A 13,651-nucleotide genomic window follows, 5' to 3' on the forward strand; every position below is an offset into this window, starting at 1 on the left:
GGAGTCAGGACTCCTGGGTTCTATTCCCAGCTCTGGGAGGGGAGTGGGGTCTAGTGGGTAGAACAGGGCTGTACAATAGTTGCCTGTCGTTAAAATCCCAGGCACAAAATCGTACCGCCATTCGGATGGGAGGGGGAGGTGATACTTCTTAAAAACGTATTTCAAATAAATCAACAGCCTGCCAACCCTGGGGTCTGGACCAGAGGTCCAGTTTGGTTTGTTGATACCCAACAGCCCATGTTCGGCGTGGGCAGCACCCAGAGGGACCCCTCTTGCAGCTCTGTATCCATGGCACGTTTAGGCCTTGGTCTCTTCGTCCAGGCTGCCATGGAGGTGTCCAGCTGTGGTGTCTTGTCGAGCCCTGGCCACTCACTCCCCACTGAGGCCCCTGACTGGCTGCTGGGTGGGAGTGACTCTCTTCCCACCGGGGTCCTGGCTCTCCTGCCAGAGAAGCAGCAGCGGGGGCTGGAACGAGGGCAGCCCACAAAGGGTCCTCAGTGTGCTTCTCAGCGGGGCTTGGACGGGCTCCGATTTCCCTTCTTCCTCCATTCTGCCCCATCAGCCTGATGTTCGCTCACCGGCCCCGCTCCTGGCGGGAGCTGCCCCTCCGCCTGGCTGACTTCGGGGTGCTGCACCGGAACGAGTCCTCGGGGACCCTGACCGGCCTGACCCGGGTGCGGCGTTTCCAGCAGGACGACGCTCACATCTTCTGCACCCTGGGTCAGGTGAGCGCGTGGAGCTGGGTACCCCGAGGGGGTGGGGTAGGGGGTAATTAACAAACCATCCCTCCCTAAACGCCCTCCCTCCCTGGGATTGCCATCTCCTTGGGGATGGGCGCTGCCCTCCGTCCCGTCCCCCAAAGCTCCTTGTGTGGTGTGTTCCTTTCCCAGCTGGAAGGCGAGATCGGCGGATGCCTGGATTTCCTGCAGGCCGTGTACTCCGTCTTCGGCTTCTCCTTCCGCTTCTACCTCTCCACGCGCCCGGAAGGGTTCCTGGGGGACGCTCATGTGTGGGAGCAGGCCGAGCAGGTAGGGAACACTCCCCCCTTTCCAGTGAATGTAGCATGTGTCTAGCGCTGCCCCAGGCACCTCCCGCACCCTGAGAGGTGGGAGTCCCACACTGAGTGGGATCAATCGCTGTCCACCCCTTGGTCAGGGTTTTAGAACCCGAGTGTCCTGGCGAAATTCCAGTCTGCATTCTGGAACTCTGAGCCAAGTGCTGAGCAGAAGGGCAGCCTTGTGGCTAAGGCCCTGGACTGAGGTTCAGGAGACCTGGGCTCAGTTCCCAGCTCTGCCACTGACGTTCCCTTGTGACCTTGGGCAAGTCACCTCATCTCTGTGTGCCTCAGTTCTCCCTGTCTGTAAGATGGGGATAACAGCACTTCCTTTGTCTGCCTGAGCTATTTAGAGACTCTCTCACTCTGGGTCGGCGTGGCTCCTGGCACAGTGGGGGCCCTGGGCTTGGCTAGGCATCTGGCATGATGGGGCCCATATGTCAGCCAGGGCCTGTGCCCGCCCGGTGCAGCAGATCTCTAGGCACGGCTGTACTAAATCCCTCTGCCCGTTCATTTGGCCGTGGTGTTTGCTCCCCCCCACCAGGTTGCTGGTGCACCGTGGCTGTTGCTTGCTTACCCTGGCAAGGGGCGAGAGGCTGATGTGGTTGGGTCTGAGTGATTTGACAGCTGTTTTCTGTGGCACAGAGCAGCACTTGGGGGAGTTGCCTGGTACAGACCCTTGTGATTAGATCCACGTGCCACCTCTCGCAGTACAGCGGCATTGAATACACCCGTGTGCTATAGCATCATCTGCCGAGGCAGGGTCCACTTACCGTGCAGAAGATGCTGCTCACGCGGTGGTCACAGCTGGTGGCTTCTTGTCTCCTGCAGTGACTTTCAATATTGAATCAACCCTGTGACTAGCTGGCAGTGACCATGTATCCAGGAGCGACCTGGGGCAAAAGGCATCTACTCACTTAACCCCTTTGTCTTCCAGCAACTGGAGAAAAGCCTCAATGATTTTGGGCAGCCTTGGGAGCTCAATCCAGGCGACGGGGCATTTTATGGGCCAAAGGTTAGTGAGCGCTCGATCCACCGTCAGTGGTTGGAGCCAGGACTCCTGGGTCCCGAGCCTGCCACCAACTTGCTTTGCCTTCTTGGGCCAGTCGTGTCCCTGCTTTCTGCCTCAGTTTCCCCACTTATAGCATGAGAGTAATGACTCGGATGTGAAGAGCAGGAGGGGCCATTTTGATTCTCTAGTCTGACTTCCTGCCTCGCACAGGCCAGAGAATTTGCCCAGCGATTCCTGCATCAACCCCAATGCTTGCGGCAGAGCGTAGAGCATTGGTGATCCTTGCCCTCCCTCGTGAGGCACAGAGATCTCGGGACGGAAAGCACTGGGACTAGCTCGGTACAATTGTTTTAGGAGGCTACACGAGCGTCTTAAAACAGACGGGCTCTAATTTTGATTAATTTACAAAACAGCTCAATTAGCAGAAGCTAATGCAGGGCCTGGAATTGGACCCATTCTTGTTTATACCCATTCCCCCCACCCCGAGTTCTAAAGGATCAGCAAACTGTGTGGGATTTAATCAAGGATGACTAAGGGCTTGGTCCTGCAAACGTGGACACACGTGAGTAACTTTACTCATGTGATTGGTGTGATTAACTTTACTGCTCATGTGAGCTGTCCAGGTAACTCACCTGGGCAGGAATCTATTGGCCCCCTGGGCTGGGTCTACTCACGGGAGTAGTTATCTATGGAATGTGCCAGGAGCTGCAGGATTGGGCCCTTGGGCTACTTCTGCCTCAGCCGTGATTTCCAAGATGCAAACACCGTGACTTTTGGACTTTCCGCCCTTGAAATAGACCTTGATCTCTGTCCCCCTGGGCTCAGCTCGATGCTGTACAAGACTCCTCCATGAATCTCTGCAAACATGGCTCTCGAATGTGGAGTGGTGCAGGGTACAGGTGTCCTAACAAATAGCCACGTGCTAGGTGTTTCCTGGGACTTAATCGGCGGCTGGAGCTGAGACTGTAGCCTGGGGGTTTTGTCGGGGCTTATCCCTGCTGGTCAGGAAATACTGCTATGGCCATAAATAGCATGGAGGGGATAAAGTGGAATGACCTTTTTCCTGCACTGATAAGCCGAGTTGTATCACCGTGGAGGCAGGGTTCTGTTTACAGTGCTGTCCCCACTTTGCAAGGTTAAAACTCCGGGTCTGTTGGGAAATGAGTGACTCACCCGTCTCCATGTGCTGTTTCAGATCGACATTCAGATCAAGGACGCCCTGGGCCGATACCATCAATGTGCCACCATTCAGCTGGACTTCCAAATGCCCATGAGGTTCGACCTGACGTACATCAGGTAGAGCACGATCTAGGTGATGCTTGTCTATACAGATGGTTCGTTTGCAGCGAGCTGGGGTGTAAACCTACCCCGTGCTAGCCTGCTGCTCGCTAGCCGTCCGTGTAGATGGTGCTGCCGTGCACTAAAAAGTTTCCTAGTGCGCTTTGACCTACCCGCCTTTCAAAGCACAGTAGGAAACTTGTAGTGGACGGTAGCAACGGCTGCATGGACGCTTGGCGCGCAGCAGACTAGCCCAAGGTAGATTTACGCTCCCAGTTTGCCGCAAGCTAAGTGTTGTGTGGATGAGCCCTTAAACCCAACATCCTGGCCAGTAAGGATCATGGGGTGGGGGTAGCTTTCGCAAGGGTTGGGGTCTTGATGTAGCCATACTGGGTCAGACCAATGGTCCATCTAGCCCAGTATCCTGTCTTCCGACAGCGGCCAATGCCAGGTGCTTCAGAAGGAATGAAAAGAACAGGGCAATTATTGAGTGATCCATCCCCTGTCATCCTGTCCTAACTTCCTGCAGTCAAAGGTTTAGGGACACCCAGAGCCTGGGGTTGCATCTGTGACCATCTTGGCTAATAGCCATTGATGGACCTAGTCTCCAGGAACTTATCTAGTTCTTATATACTTTTGGCCTTCACAACATCCCCTGGCCATGACTTTCCCCAGGTTGACTGTGTGTTGTGTGAAGAAATACTTTCTTTTGTTTGTTTTTTAAACCTGCTGCCTATTAATTTCATTTGATGACCCCTGGCTCTTGTGTTAGGAGAAGGAGTAAATAACACTTTCTTATTCACTTTCTCCACACCAGTCATGATTGTATAGACCTCTATCATATCCCCCCCTCAGTCGTCTCTTTTCTAAGATGAACAGTCCCAGTCTTTCTTGACTGCTGGTGCACATGGAGTGGATATTTTCAGAAAACTAAACACGACTCCAAGGTCTCTTTCTTGAGTGGTAACAGCTAATTTAGACCCCATCGTTTTGTATGTAGAGTGGGGATTATGTTTTTCGAATGTGCGTTACTTTGCATTTATCAACATTGAATTTCGTCTTCTGTTTTGTGAGATCCCTTTGTAACTCTTCAGTCTGCTTTGGACTTACCTATCTTAAGTTCTTTTGTATCGTCTGCAAATGTTGCCATCTCACTGTTTACCCCTTTTTCCAGATCATTTATGAATATGTTGAACAGCACTGGTCCAGTACAGATCCCTGGGGGACCCTGGTATTTACTTCTCTCCACTGTAAAAACTGGCCCTTTATTCCTACCCTTTGTTTCCTAATTTTTAACCAGTTACTGATCCACGAGAGGACCTTGCCCCCTTATCCCATGACAGCTTACTTTGCATCAGAGCCTTTGGTGAGGGACTTTGTCAAAGGCTTTCTGAACATCCAGAGGTCCCGCTTCAATTCCTGGTGTGTCAGCCAAGATGCCGGCCATCACGTTAGCAAAACAAGCAATGAACTCTGGATTTCCCAGGGCCCTAAAGGAGATGGGAAGATATTTGTTGGGTTCCCAGTCTCCCTGAGCCCCCTTCAACGAGTCCAGCCGGAGAGTTTTAATAATCACCAGTGGATGATAGAACCCTAGTCCTGGCCAAATCTTGCCAATAGAAGGTACATTCTGAATCCCCCCTGCGTTTTCATCTGGTTCTGTTGTTGTTAGAAACATAGGGCTGGAAGGCATCTTCTGGGTCATTGAGTCCAGTCCTCTGCTGTCGCAGGCAACCACCTCCTATCACCCCATTCACGAACAAGTCAAGCTCTAACTTCTAACTAGTTAGGCCCTTTGTCCCGTTCCCCCCCCCCCCCCCCGCCCCTGCCTCTTGTGGGAGACTGGTCCAGTCCCTCCCTCCTCTGAAGGCTAGAAACCTTCCCCTCATTTCCAGCTTCACTTTATTCCTGGCTAGTTTTGTCCCCATTTTTCTTCACTTCCCATTTAACGCTCTGTTGCCATGTGCTGTTCAACAGCTGTCGGGTTCCGCACCAGAGATGGCCGCATTTCAGTGGCCCTGTATGGCGCACCGTAGGTATATAAAGCCGAGTGGATACGGTGCTGTGGGATCCTTGGGGTGAAAAGCCCCCTATAAATATCGGTTTTCTCTTCCTGCAATTCCAGGGAACGTGTCCGGGGTAGTCAGCAGAGAGGGGAAATTAGGCCATGCGGTTTTCATAAACACTCAGTGTTGGCCTCACCCTGCTCCTATTGACGTTGGTGACCAAATTCCTGCTAACAGCCCCAGGAGCAGAGCTCAGCCAGCACTGGGAATTTTGGAGAATCCCACTTCAGAAACCTTGAGCCCTTAACTGAAGATCTGACTGCACCTGGGACATTTTGCAAGAGCTGAAGTGGTCTCCTGGCCACGTCCCAGAAAAGCTGACGCATTAGACCTTCCTCAGAACTTCACGTTTCAAATTAGCTGGAAATTAATTCACTTCCTCTTTCGAACGAGGAACAAAATGATATTTGGCAAATTGTGGTGTAACTGTCTCGCCCTAGAGGTGGCTGCATTTCCGCAGTGGGCAAGCGGGTGATCTCACGTTTCCATGCCCTTTGGAGTGTTTAGAGGCACAGCTCCTGCTCACCTCAATGAGAACGGCGCCTGTAAAAACCCCAGGAGTGGCTGAGAGGGGGAACAGGAAGTCTGGAGCCAGTTTGTTGCTATAGCAACTTTGAGTGGCATCTCCATCAAATGTAAACACATTGCAGGCAGAGTCAACCCCAGAACTCTTACTTCCTTCTCCTCCTCTTCTGTCACGTCAGACCCTGGGGAAGGGGCTTGCTTGTCACTCTGTACCTTCAGTGCCCGTTGACCGCTTCCCATGATCCTTTTCACCCACAGCAAAGATGGCAGCACGTCCGAGAGGCCGGTGATGATCCACCGGGCGGTGCTGGGCTCCGTGGAGAGGATGCTGGCCGTCCTGGCTGAGAACTACGGCCGGAAGTGGTGAGGACAGTTGCGCTAGCTCCTAACCCTGCATTGGGAACCCCTTGCCCTACGATTCCTTCCCAGCTGTCCCCTTCCGCAGCGACTGTCCAGTGAAGAGCCACCAGGGCGGGGCGGATGCGTGGTTCTGGGGGGCCATTTACTGTTAGGAGTCAGGAAGAGAAGCCAGGTAGCCAGATGCCCAGGGCTCACCCTTTGGGCTGCAGCATGGTCTTGTGCACAGAGCAGCGGGCTGGAGTCCTAGGTTCTGCTCCCAGCTCCGTGTGACGTTGGGCAAGTCGCTTAAGCATTAGAGGCCCGTGCTTTTGGATGCACTGGTGTCGGGCTCAGTCCCTGCAGACAAGCTGGCCAGGGCTGCCGGCGCATTAGTGACCCATCCTGCATTGGCCCCGGAAGATGGACAAAGCTCGGGTGAGCGGGAATGCCCAGCCAGGGGTGGGAGAGGAGGAGGAGAGGGCTCTTGTGTAATGAAGCGAAGGGAACTCAGCTTCTTCCTTGCTTTGCAGGCCTCTGTGGCTGTCCCCGTTCCAAGTCATGGTGATCCCGGTCGGACCCGACGCGGAGGTTTATGCCCATGAGGTGAGTGGCGAGATCCAGGCCCGACCTGCGCCGTCCGTGGCTGGGATCTCTGACGCGTGTCTGTCTGTGTCTCAGGTGCGCGAGACGTTCCACCAGGCGGGGTTCATGGCGGACGTCGATGCCGACTGGAGTACCACGCTGAACCGGAAAATCCGGAAGGCTCAACTGACTCAGTACAACTTCCAGCTGGGTAAGAGTGAGGGTGTGAGGCAGGGCTTTCCAAAATAACCACGTCCCACCTGTCCCTGAAGGCGCGCTCGGGGCGTAGGAAAGCTGGATTGCGCTTCCCCTGAACACCCGCTCATCACAGGAGATGATTTCTGTCCCTCATCAGCCCTCTTGCTAAGGCACTGCTACTAACAGCAGGACTGGGAACACTGGGCCAGAGGGTGCTCCTCCCACTGCCGCCTGTTTGAGCCGGGGTGGAGGGGCTCTCATGTGCAGGTTCCCCCTCCCTCATGGGACGGTGGAGGGGGATGCAGCTATTTCCATGGCAACATCTGTCACTCGCACTCCCCCAGAATTCACTCACGTGCTTCCAGGATCCAGGCTGGAGGAGGCTGAGACTGGGGCCGCGGGACAGGGAGCACTCGACCTTCCCCTCCCATCAGCCCCGTGGCGAATCCGCCAGAGGAGTAACCGCTCCCGGCTGGGTTCTCTCGTCCGCGGCGTCTCCCCCGGCTGGGTGCGTCGACCTCGTGGGAGGGCCCGGCGCACAGGCCCTGCCCTCATAGGGAGCTGTGGGGAAAGGGGCAGACTGTACTCTGCCCCTGAGGGTTCTTTCCTTGCCCTCCCAACATCCCTTGGGGAGTGGGGACAGAGGCAAAGGCTACTAAGCCAACCTCCCCCTAGTTCCGCAGAGGCAATGACTAGCACAGGTGGAGTGAGTTATAGGATCTACCACAGACCTTGGACTAGGTGTATTACGGTAGCACCTGGAGGCCCCAACTCAGAGCAACCCATAGGCTGCTCGAACTTAGTTCAAGGTTCCACCATGCTGGGCGCTGCCCATAGGGACAGACACAGTCCCTGCCCCAAAGAGCTCATGGCCTTACTAGATCAAGGAAGGATTATTCTCCCTGTTTTATAAAGGAGGGAAATGAGGCCTGGAGAGATCAGGGGTATCTGTGGCAGAGCTGGGATTTGAACTCCTGAATCCCAACCTAGTGTTTTAGCCACCAGGCCACCCTTCCATTCCAGCTGCGCCTGCTGTACCGGGGCTTGCAGTGTGTGGAATGGTGCAGGGCGCTTAGGGAGGCTGGCCGGGCTGGCTCTGCTTTCAACCAGTGGACACACTGCTTAGTTCAGGTTCAGTTACTGTGCCTGGCTCTCCGGTGTCACCTGGTTACGGGCCTTTCCTCTGCCAGCCCCCTATCCTCCCAAAACTGCTGTCGCCGTGGCAACCGCCATCCCAGATCCCTCCCTCCCCCCCCATGTAAATCGCTCGAAGGCTTATTAAGGGAGGGAGGGATCTGGGATGGCGGTTGCCACGGCGACAGCAGTGTGCCACTGTGTGGAGCCTAGAAAGCTGGGGTTAAAATGAACCCGGATGCGGAGGAGATGTCGGGACCCTCTTGGCCAGTCTGTGCCGAGACGGGTTTGGGAAGCACTCATCCCATGGGTGTCAGGAACACGCCTCGTTAGCTCTGTGGGATCTCTTCCATCTCTAAATGAATGCTTCATGTATATAATACACGTCTGTGCCCTTCCCCTGTGCTGGCTGGATTCTCCAGCCCTTCCCTGCTTGTCCGACCCCTTTACGCTCTTTCGGCCCCAGTCTGTTACTCTGGCACCAACAGGCACAGGTGAAGTGACTAATAGTGATCTTGAACTAGGTGTATTACGGTAGGGCCTACAAGCCGTGACCCCGAGGCTGCTCTAACTCATGCGCTGCTGCCCATCACCCTCGGGAAGCAGGGCCCTGGTTGTAGTCTAGCGCGCTCTGGCCACATTCCCGATCTGGCCCCTATATGGGAGCAGGATGGGTGCCGAGCCCTTACACCAGCTCCACACCAGGGAGGATTCTCAGGGGGTATTTCCACCCCCATTAAGGCCCCCTCACACAGCTCTGGTGGCACGATGAAGAATCAGGCCCGGCGAGCGTAATGACTGTCCTGTTAGCCTGTTTCCGCCTGAGGGCCTCGAATCGCTCTGTGTAGACGACTGGGACCTTTGCTGCACTGTAAGATGAGGCTACAGCTACTCCCAGGGAGGGGATAGGACTTGCCCAAGACCACGGAAGGGAGGATGGGGGAGCCAGGGGTATGAGGCAACAGTGTCTGGCTCCCAGCCCTATGCTCTGGCCACAGGCTGCATCGAGTGTGAGATCCCGAGAGAGGAAAGTGTAATGGGGAAGGGGGGAGATGAGGTGGAACCCCAAACCCACTGTGACCTCAGTCGTCAGTGACTATAAAGTTTCTCAGGCCCCGTTCCCTTGCTCAGCCGTGAGTGGCCGGCTGTCAGAGCCCCGGCTGTTCACTCATCCAGTTCTCTGCGGGCACGCGGAGCTCTCGCCTAGCGTGTGTAGAAGTGCTTGGGGCGAGATGTGGGATACTGGGCATGCTTTGCTTGGCACAGGCTGGGGTGGCTGGGAGCTGGCCAAACCGCTGGCAGGAAACCCAGTTCCAGCTCTCCGCACCCTGCTCATGTAACGTATTTGTCTCCTATAGTGAGTTTGGCAGAGATGAGAATAGAACATAGAACCCAGGAGTCCCGCCTGCCCCTCCCGGGCTGTAACTCTGAATAGTAGGGGAATTCAGATAGTGAGAGGCTGGACGGATTGAGGTTGGTGTCCGGTTAATGATAATCCCTAGCTCTTATCATCTGGAGAGCGTGCAACGTGCTTTACAATGTGCTTTACAAAGGAAGTCCGTATCATTAGCCTGTTTTACAGATGGGGAAACTGAGGCCCGGGAGGGGGGAGTGACTTGCCCAAGTTCACCCAACAGGCCAGTGGCAGAGCTGGGCTGGAACCCAGCTCTCCTGAGGTCTGGTCACGCTACAGGCCTATATCGGTATAGGTACGTCGCTCAGGGGTGTGTAAAATCCACACCCCATAGCGACGTAGTTATCCCACCTAGCCCCCCGTGTAGACAGCCCTCTGTTGGCGGGGAGCTTCTCCCGTTAACACAGCTACCGCCTCGCGGGGAGGTGGGTTAACTACGCCGACAGGAGAGCTCTGTCCCGTCCGCGTAGAGCATCTTCATTAAAGTGCCACAGCGGCGCAGCTACACTTGTGCAGTGTGTGAAGTGTAGACCTGTCCCGAGGCCTGTGCTCGCTCCACTAGGCCACTTAGACTCCAACCCCAACGACCTTTAGGTTGTTGTACGAGCTGTCTAAGGGGTTTGAACACCCAACCAATGGGAGCTAAGTGTCCAAAGCCCTCAGGTGGCTTTTTAAATATTCATCTCCATCTAGTTCACTCCTGATACTGCCGGTTTCCCCATTGCCCTTCACTCAGCTGGGACGAGACAGGCTGACAGGGCAGTTTCCCTTTGGTTTCTAGTCAGTTTCACTCCATCAAGGCTGCAGTGCTTGGGTTGCAGATATTTGCGGGGGGGGGGGGAGAATGATTCAGATCCAGGCCTTTGCTCTGAATGGACCCAGATGCACCGTCCTGGCCCCAAAGGACCAAGGAAAATGGGGAACCTTTTGCTTAGTCAGAGCCGGTTGGGCTGCTTGTGACTTGTCGCGGTCCCATTAAAAATAGACAGTTCTGCCTCCCCCTGCCCCACGTTAGTGACTCAGTGAACTCTGCCCAGCTCCGCTAATGCTGGAAAGGTAGAAACTCCTGAGGCCCAGGCTGTCTGGTTGGGATGCAGCTGGTGGACAATCGCTCTGATAGGAGAATTTACCAGGCGGCAAGAAGAGTGGTTGCACGGCTAGGATGCACCATCTGGATCTCTGGCTGGGGTCCCGTCCACCTCCGCCCCCCAGGGTGTTAGCAACTGGAGGGAGGCCGAGCGGCCCTGCAACCGACCCCGTCAGGGAGCCCAAAGGGGAGCTTAATTCTGCCTTTGGACAGTGCGCGGCTCTCCTAGCACCGAGGGTCTGCCTCTGGGGTAGAGGAGAGGGACCTCAGAAAAGGCTCAAGGAGATGGAAAATGGCTTGGCCTGGAAGCTGTCCAGGGCAGAGATGTCTCTCCTGGGTTTGCAAAGGGCCTAGCAAGCTCTTGGGTGCTGCTAATCGCCGGTGGAACAGTGTCCCGAGGGCAGGGACAGAAGCAGCGTGGCCTGGGCCATGTTACGAAAGCCCTCACAAAGGCTCTGTGGGAAAGGGCCCCGTGCTGGCTTGGTGGTGAACTGGGATCAGCCCGGCTTCCTGTCCCAAATGCTTGTGATTCAGCCCATCTGTTAGCCTGGTGTTTTGGGGAAGTTCGGCTGAACTCCGTGTCCGGGCTCTGTTAGGAGTTGAAAGCCCTTTGTGCGGTGGGATGGGGGCGACTTTGTGTCGGGGGTTGGGGTGACTCATGCCTGTAGTCTGTGACAGCTGTTCTTTCTTCCTCGAAACTCCGCATCCCTCTTGCTGTCTAAACAAACCCAAACCGCTCCGTGTCCCAGCTGATCCTGCTGGGGCCCGGGCTCGGGTAACACTCGAGTCCAGGAAACCCAGGCTTCTCCTGGGTACACCGAACTCGGCAGCTGCAGCCTTCCGCAGGGCCTGGCGGGAGGAGATAACGCGCCGGGCTCCCTTGTCGCTTCGGCTGCTCTGGGTCCGGAGATGAGCTCCGGGTATTACGCTGGCTCAGCTCCCCGCTTCCTCCATCTGCCACAGGCTGGTTAGCAGCGGCCCAAGCAACAAGGATCTCGCTCAGCCTCCCGTGAGGAGTGGCTTTGTGTGCATCTGCCTGGCTGCAGCCCTGGGGAGAGTGGGATGCCTGGATTAGCTCCCAGGTCCTGAAAGTGCTCCCACGACAGCCCTGGTGCTTGGGATCCTCTGGCCACCAACGGGGTGCAGCGATTGTCCCCCCCTACCCACACATGCTGTCCTGTCCACGCGCCTCAGCCCTGCCCTGCAGGGACCCCCTAGGGCAGAGGGGGGGGGGGGGGTCAGTCTTGGCCTCTCTGCTGGGGCTGCTGACCCAGGGTTGGGGCGACAGGCGATGTCATTGATGGCCTTTGAATGCACCCGCCCCCATTCCTCATGCTCATGGGCAGGCTGTAGCACGGCTCTCCTTGGGCGCCGTTCCACCGCGGAGCCTGGGCTGATGGCCACAGCCCTCCTGCTTCGCTTCCTGGCGGGCACTGGAGCAGAGCCAGGGCAGACCCGGTGGCAATGCACAGGGGGGCTGGGTCCCTGCCCTCCCCTGATCTCTGCCTGTGGGGGAGATTGATGCTGCTGAGGGCTTTGCTGGGTCTCGCTGGGTGCCTTGATGCCCCTCGCCACCCACTGTAGGGTCTTGCGTGGGGCTTTGCATGCAGGGGAGTTTCCCAAGGGGTGTGCTGGGCTGCGGAGGAAGCGGTAGCCCCTACTGCTGGCCCCGGTTCTCCCCTGCCTCAGCCTCGCCATCTCTCTCTTGCAGTGGTCGGCAGGAAGGAGCTGTCCAGCCGCACGGTGAACGTCCGCACCCGCGACTCCAGGCAGCACGGGGAACACGGCCTGCAGGAGGCGCTGCTCAGGCTGCGGGAGCTGCGGGATGCCCGGCTCAGGAACGCCGAGGAGCTGTTCTGAGCCGGTCCCTGCCAGGCGTGTCGTGGACTCGTCTCTCCGGGGGAAGCAGGCGGCGATGAGCGGCCGCCTGTCCGAGTCGGTGATGGAGCAGGCAAGCCAGGCGGTGGTGGCCTGGTGCGTAGGATTGGGCTGGGCGTCAGGCCTCTGTGACTAACCCTGGCCACTGGTTCGGTGCCACTCCTGGCACAGGGAGGCGACACCAGCTGCTCTCCAGATGTTGGTCACCCTATGACGTCCCCAAGTGTGCGGCTTCCCAGCAGAGTCGGCACAGACCCTACACACTCCTGAGATCTACCGGAGCTGCATCCCCACCCGCAGACAAAGAGCAGGAGTCGATATAGGGGCTAGCGGCTATTGAGAGCCTCCCCCCTCCCCCCGGCGAGAGGAGGAGAGGAAATGCACTCTGATGCTGTAGCGTGGCAGGGGCTGGATCCCCCCGTCCGGAGGAAGACGGTTCCTGGAACCCGCGGGCCCGGCCTGCTGGCTCCGGTCACTCACTTAGCCTCGCTCTCGCGGACTCGGGTCCCCGGGACTGATTAAAATGTGTTTTCAAGTCAAGGCAGCGTCACTAGTGGTGGCTACCGGCGCCGATCGTACCCTGGGCATGGTGCTGAGCTGCTGGTGACTGGTGCAGCGGGGGCTTGAGCAATAACAGGTGGGGAAACTGAGGCCCAGAGTTAAATGGTGGCTGTTTGCCCCCACTGCGCCCATTTGATGAGAGCACGGGAGCCTGTGCCAAGCCGGGAACAGAATCCCAGTCTCTGCGATAACCCCCTGCCCCTGTGCTAACCAGTAAGCAGTGCCCCCTGCCTTGCCCTCCTTTTGAATGTGGGGTCATGCAGAGGTGGGCCTGTGGATTTACTGGGTGGGGAGAGAAACGAGCTCTCCGGCACATGCCACCCGTCGAAGGCTGGATTGTGCAACCCCAGGTCATGGTGGTGAATACTTCCTCACACGACTGTCCTCAGTAGCTGCTCCCTGGCATGAGTAACGGTTGCACAACGCTGCCCGTGTTAGGATGATGCCCTTCCTCATCTGTGGCTGCTGATGGTGCACTTAAGTGCGAACGTGCCTTGCTCAGTCGAGCCCCAGATAATGTCTG

General features: G+C 56.7%; 1 protein-coding gene across 1 annotated transcript in view; it reads left to right on the plus strand.

Moving 5' to 3' along the window:
* Positions 1 to 12,875, plus strand: part of TARS2 (threonyl-tRNA synthetase 2, mitochondrial) — a 36,447-nt gene extending 23,572 nt beyond the window's left edge. The window contains exons 12-19 of the mRNA XM_026656243.2: positions 563 to 725; positions 891 to 1,028; positions 1,992 to 2,069; positions 3,262 to 3,362; positions 6,194 to 6,298; positions 6,805 to 6,877; positions 6,953 to 7,067; positions 12,401 to 12,875. Of these exons, the coding sequence (XP_026512028.2) occupies positions 563 to 725; positions 891 to 1,028; positions 1,992 to 2,069; positions 3,262 to 3,362; positions 6,194 to 6,298; positions 6,805 to 6,877; positions 6,953 to 7,067; positions 12,401 to 12,549 (922 nt within the window). The 3' untranslated portion in view covers positions 12,550 to 12,875. The remainder of the gene's footprint in view (positions 1 to 562; positions 726 to 890; positions 1,029 to 1,991; positions 2,070 to 3,261; positions 3,363 to 6,193; positions 6,299 to 6,804; positions 6,878 to 6,952; positions 7,068 to 12,400) is intronic.
* Positions 12,876 to 13,651: the final 776 nt, after the last annotated feature.

This window comes from Terrapene carolina, unplaced genomic scaffold, assembly GCF_002925995.2.
Source record: "Terrapene carolina triunguis isolate 2854851 unplaced genomic scaffold, T_m_triunguis-2.0 Scaffold227, whole genome shotgun sequence".
Lineage (NCBI taxonomy): Eukaryota > Metazoa > Chordata > Testudines > Emydidae > Terrapene > Terrapene triunguis.